Here is a 5,896-nt window from a genome sequence, read left to right as displayed (position 1 = left end):
TTAAAAAAAAATTATCAATTTCATAAGATCTCGAAGCTTTAATCAGCCACAGTTCTCTGCTTTCTTAAGTAAATTAGTACAGCGAATATTCCGGCTTGTGCTACTATGAGGTACGTTGGCTATCCTGCTCCAAGGTTCTTAAACAATTCTGGGACTTGAAAGAAGAAATATGTCAGTTCTTAATAACTAAAAATCAAGACACAAGCCTATTTTTTGACACAATATGGTTGCAGGATTTATCCTTCATGGTTGATATCACAAAACATTTATATGATTTAAACTTAAAATTGCAAGGAAGAGATCAGATTATTACAAACATGTGTGACCAAGTCAAAGCATTTAAATGTAAGCTAGTTCTTTGGGAAAAGCAGTTGAAAAATGAAGATTTAACGCACTTTCCAACATGCAACATGAACAAATCAAGTTTAGGTGAAACTGCGTCATATCAAAAATACGCAGAAAAAATTTTAAGCCTTAGAACTGAATTTGAAACAAGGTTTGCAGATTTTAAATTTTTGGAGGACAAGTTTTCTTTGTTTTCTTCAATTTTCAATAAATATATAGACTTAGTACCTAATCAAATGCAAATGGAGGTAATTGAGATCCAGTGCAATTCAGATTTGAAGGCAAAATTCAGTGAAGTTGGCGTGCCTGAATTTTACAAATATTTACCTGCCAGGTTTGAAAATACTCGAAAATTCGCATATGAAATTATTTCCATGTTTGGAAGTACTTATCTGTGTGAGCAGTTATTTACAGTTATGAAAGGAAATAAGTCTCCTGTCAGATCCAGAATTAGTGATATTCACCTTGGGTCAGTTTTGAAAATAATCACTGCAAACAAGATTTCCCCCGAAGTAGGAAAGATAGTAGCAGAGAAGAGATGTCAAGTGTCAGGAAGAAAACATTAATTATATCATTGCTTTTTTTTTTATACTATACTATTTGAAATAAATCTACATTTCTATGAAAATTAAAGCTTTTGTTTTTCTTGTTTTTTGTTTTTTTTTGCAGCCCACATAAACTTAAACCTTGTTTATTTGGCCCGTGTTAGCCTTTGAATTTGACATGCTTGGTCTACATAGCATGTACTCACATATCTTGCTACCACTACAAACTCCATGTACCTAAAACTGAACATAACATCTTTGACTTCAAAATGGGCTTCTGCTGAATGTATTTTTCCTGACAATTGTTCTGGTTTATAAGCTTGTGCCATTTTTGCTCCTGCTGCTAGTGTCATCACGATTTCAGAAATGTTTTTTAGGCTAGCAAAGGCTATTTTTGCTGCCTTCTGTTTAGCAGTAGATTCTAGGCTCACTACTGTATAAAATTACAATATTTCTGGATCACTACAACTGTACTACTGGGTGGCCTAGTTGTTGCAGCAGCTCAGACCTCTGAGCTTTCTCTCCAGTCTTGTACCCAGGCATGCTGCAACTATTTCCTCTCATCACAAAGTCTTTGCATTTTCCTTTCCATTGATCTTACTACCATGTCATGCACCTCTCATTAAGCAGGTTAAATAACCACTTGGGCTGGTCTTTTGTCCCTTTGACCTTCTACTTAAAGAATTCTAAGTTGTGGTGGAACATTCTCCATCAAAAATATAGTGTTTATTGCTTGCTCTTTTGATTTCTAACTCCAGATTCTGTTCTCTGCTTATTTTTCATTTCTACCATTTGTCTTGCAAGTTAAATGCTCGCTCTTTGAAAGCAGAGCAATACTTTTATCAAATTATATTCCTGCTCTACAGCAGACTCTGCTGGAGAATACCAGGTGCCTTACAATAAGTGCTGAATATTTGCTAAGTAACTTAGTAAAATAGATAGCACCTCTCTGATATTTCTTCAAACTGCATGAGAGCCTATGATTATCTCAAAATAATTTTAAAATTAGAAATACAGCCAGCCACAAGTTGCAAGATCCTGACACAATAATTTCCCCTTGTCTGTTTACAAATTGCTATAAAGATTTTTTTATTACAATAACATGGACACTCATTCAATTAGAAGAAGCTTTGTTAACTTCTTCCCAAACAGGTGGCTTATGCTTTTTAAATCCTAGAGAATTGTTGCGTTGTTTCCTTCCTCTGGGATGTCAGGGAGGTGGGACATGGAGGGTAGAGGATGTACCTTGTAGACAGGGTGCAGTCCTGGGAGGCACCTCATGGTGGCCACAGCAATAACCTCAGCCAGCAGATGAGTGTGCAGCAAGTGATACTGGAGCTCATGAACATGGAAATCTGAGCTTCGGACCCAGGACTTAGCCAGGAGCCAGGCAAGTGGAGGATCTGCGGGCAGGAACAGTGGTGGGGTGGGGCAGCTGGCGCTGGGAGGCTGGATCTGAAACAGGAGTTAAGCATTCACTGGCTTCATCCTGTTAAAAACTGCTTATTATTCTGGGGAAACACTGGTGACTAAGATTGTCTCCAGGGATTATAATATAGGAGGAGGAATGAAGGCCCTTCCACTCATCCTCAAGTGTTGTGGGGAAGTGTCAGTGCCACGATGGTCAGGTTCAAAGCAGGAGGAATTAGAAGTGTCTAGACCAGTGATGGCGAACGTTTTGAGCTCGGCGTGTCAGCATTTTGAAAAACCCTAACTTAACTCTGGTGCTGTGTCACATATAGAAATTTTTTGATATTTGCAACCATGTTAAAACAAAGACCTATATTTTTGATATTTATTTTATATGTTTAAATGCCATTTAACAAAGAAAAACCGACCAAAAAAATGAGTTCGCGTGTCATAGGTTCGCCATCACTGGTCCAGTATGACAGAAACTTGATGAGGGTGTGAGTTAGGATGGTAATATAGGAAGGAAAAGCTGGACATGTGAGATAAATGACAGTTCTTACCAACTGACTGATGAGAACAGTAAGAGTGAAAACATTAAAACCAAGGGAGAAAATACGTCTAAGAAAAAGGAATATTCCACAGAATCATAGGTCAAAAAGAGATTAAGGAGCCTTATGGTGAGAACCAACAGAGAACATTCTGACTCTCAAAAAGGCAGTTTTAGGTGAGTAGTAAGTAGGCTGTCAGGTATAAAGGAGATATTGGATACAAGGACAGGTGTCACTGAATGAGGCAGGGGTGGGTGACCAGAGCCTGCTGTCTTTGTCCCTTGGCAGACATTGGGGATGAACACGGGGCAGTGTTGGGAATGGGATACCCAGGATACCTCACCTGGATGACCATGGGTAGCAGCTTCCCACTGGCTTCCATCTTCAGCATGACAAGGGGTGCAGCCAGGTACTGCTTCTCTCCTTGGATCACATTGGCTGGGATCCCATCCAGTAGAATCAGCCTGAAAAATGGAACCTTTCTAAGGAAAGAGGAATGTACCCATCGTTAGAGTTGAAAGCGTTCTTCCCCATGGCCAAGGCAAAGGGGAAGAATGTAAAGACAGTCACTGTCTTTTCTTGCCATTAGCCCATGTCAGTACCTGAGTCCCAGTGGCTGAACTGAAGGAAGCACCAGAACATCAAGTTCAAGTTCTCTTATTTTACAGGGAGGACTAAGACCCCATGAAAGGAGTCTTCCCTAGAGACCTGCAGCTTGTCTGTGTCAGGAAGTTTTAGGACTAAGTATGCCAGTTGATTCTGTAGCACAGGTATGCCAAGCTCTCCCTTTGTCAGGCTGCCCAAGCTCCTTTCCCCACCATCTCCTAATGGTCAGCTTTATTGGCAGAATCCAGGTTCGATGCTTTTCCCTACATCATCACCTCTAAGTTTTTCCAGCAGAGGACTCTACCCCCAGGGACAGTGGGTTACCACAGCCTCCCTTTCCAGACTCAACTTTGGTCCCTCCCCTTCACCACCTCTACTCCTCTCATAGACAAGGAGAAGGAACTTCTTGAGGGACACTCAAGACATTAATGTTTTCTCATATACAAAGCAGTGGACCATTAACTGGGCCATAAACTACCCTCTATCATAACTCCAAGAGGCACCCCAAACTTGGTTTGTCAGAGAGCAGGTTTATCCTATTCCCCAATCTTTCCACTCCTTATGAGTCCCACCTCTCAGTAAATGACACCATCCTATAGCCGGTTGCCTGAGCCAGGAACCAGGGCATCACACTGGATCAAGCTTTCTCCCCCTCTTGCTCTTCTGCCCTCTCTCACATTCTTCTATCAGCACGAGTTGAAAATGGATTCTTCCTCTTCCTTAGCACCTATCTTACTCTCCTCCAATTCTATTCCTGCTAACACTGCCTTGTTGCAGGCCCTTGTAATCTCTCCCCAGCACACCCCACGTGTCTCCTCATGGGCCTCCTGTTTCTTTCCCACCACATCACTTACCTCTTCCTGGTCCCAGCCTCATGAATTTCCTTAAAATTTACCATCTCTCTGAAACTCTTGTTGCCTATTTGCCCAGGATGCCTCCCCTCTCCCAGTCCTCCTCTACTCCCTTTGCCTACTCAAATTTCAAGACTCTGTTCAAGTTACTTTCCCTGAGAAGCCTTTTCTGTTTCCCCAAGGTAAACCCACCCCTCCTAGCTTTGGGTGCCACAACGCCTTGTACAGAATTCTTTCTTTATAGTAACATAACAGTGCATTTATATTTTACATATTTGTCTCCAACCTAGACTAGAAACACCTTAAGGGCAAAATCTCTGTTTATATCACTTATTACCTCAGTACCTGGAGTATAAGAGGTGCTCAATAACACTTTAAAAAATTGATTTCAGGGAAGAAGGAAATTCATCCACTTTTTAAATGAATTCAGTCCTTTTAAAAAATAATTTTAATTTTTCAATTACAGTTGACATGTAATATATCAGTTTCAGATGTGCAACATATTGATCAGATATTAACATAACTTATAGGGTAATCACCCTGCTAAGCCTAGTACCCATCTGACACCATATATAGTTATCACCCATATTATTGACTGTATTAGCCATACTGTACCTTACATCCCTGTGACTGTCTTTATAACTGGCAGTTTGCACATCTTAATCCTTTCCCCATTATCACGCATCCTCCCAACCTCCTTCCATCTGGCAACCATCAAAATGTTCTCTGTATCTTTGAGTTTGTTTCTGTTTATTTATTTAATATATTTTTATTGTTGATAGTATTACAGGTATCTCCCATTCCCCATTTTCTCCCCTCCTCTAAGCCCCTATCCACCTCCCAGATCTTCACTACCCTGTTGCCCATGTCCATGGGCTATGCATATAAGTATAAAAGTTCTTCGTTTTATCTCCTCTTGTCTCCCCAACCCCACATCCAGGTATGTCAGTCTTTCCTTGTCTCCATGCTTTGGGCCTTATTTTGTTTGTCAATTTATTTTGTTCATTAGATTCCACAAATAAGTGAGATCATGTGATATTTGTCTTTCTCAGATTGGCTTATTTCACTTAGTATAATATTTTCCAGGCCTATCCATGCTGTCCCAAATGGTAAGAGATCTTTTTTTTTCTTTTTCTTTTTACAGGTGCATTGTATTCCATAATACCTTCCAGGTCCATCTATACTGTGGCAGATGGCAACATTTCATTTTTTTAAATTTTTTATTTTGTTTTTATTGCTTAAAGTATTACAAAGGGTATTACATATGTGTCCATTTTTCCCCCCGCCCTAGACAGTCCCCTAGCCTCCCCTATCCCCCAGTGTCTTAAGTCTATTGGTTATACTTATATGCATGCATACAAGTCCTTTGGTTGATCTCTTCCCCCCTACCCCCTGCCCCCCAACGCTCCCCAGCCTTCCCGCTGCAGTTTGACAATCTTTTTGAGGCAGCTCTGCCTCTGTATATATTATTGTTCAAAAGTTTATAATGGTCTCTATTATCCATGAATAAGTGAGATCATGTGGTATTTTTCCTTCATTGACTGGCTTATTTCACTTAGCATAATGCTCTCCAGTTCCATCCATGCCGTTG

The 5,896-nt window shown here is 40.3% G+C and overlaps 1 protein-coding gene across 1 annotated transcript; it reads right to left on the bottom strand.

Annotated features, from left to right (window-relative positions):
* Positions 1-2,033: 2,033 nt before the first annotated feature.
* Positions 2,034-3,231, bottom strand: LOC107183256 (arachidonate 12-lipoxygenase, 12S-type-like). The gene is made up of 2 exons (XM_015564711.1): positions 3,192-3,231; positions 2,034-2,345 (listed from the first exon to the last, which is right to left on the bottom strand). The coding sequence occupies exons 1-2, from the start codon at positions 3,228-3,230 to the stop codon at positions 2,064-2,066; spliced, it is 321 nt and encodes a 106-aa protein (XP_015420197.1). The 5' UTR covers position 3,231; the 3' UTR covers positions 2,034-2,063.
* Between the last annotated feature and the right edge of the window lie 2,665 nt (positions 3,232-5,896).

This window comes from Myotis davidii, unplaced genomic scaffold (assembly GCF_000327345.1).
Source record: "Myotis davidii unplaced genomic scaffold, ASM32734v1 scaffold1561, whole genome shotgun sequence".
NCBI lineage: Eukaryota > Metazoa > Chordata > Mammalia > Chiroptera > Vespertilionidae > Myotis > Myotis davidii.
This window is presented reverse-complemented; position numbering and strand designations above follow the sequence as displayed.

Bases quoted from the DNA above. Each gene is read 5' to 3' on its own strand.
- LOC107183256 (XM_015564711.1), bottom strand. From the start codon at position 3,230: ATGGAAGCCAGTGGGAAGCTGCTACCCATGGTCATCCAG. The intron at 2,346-3,191 runs GTGAGGTATCCT...CTCCTGTTTCAG, and splicing joins TGCTACCCATGGTCATCCAG to ATCCAGCCTCCCAGCGCCAG.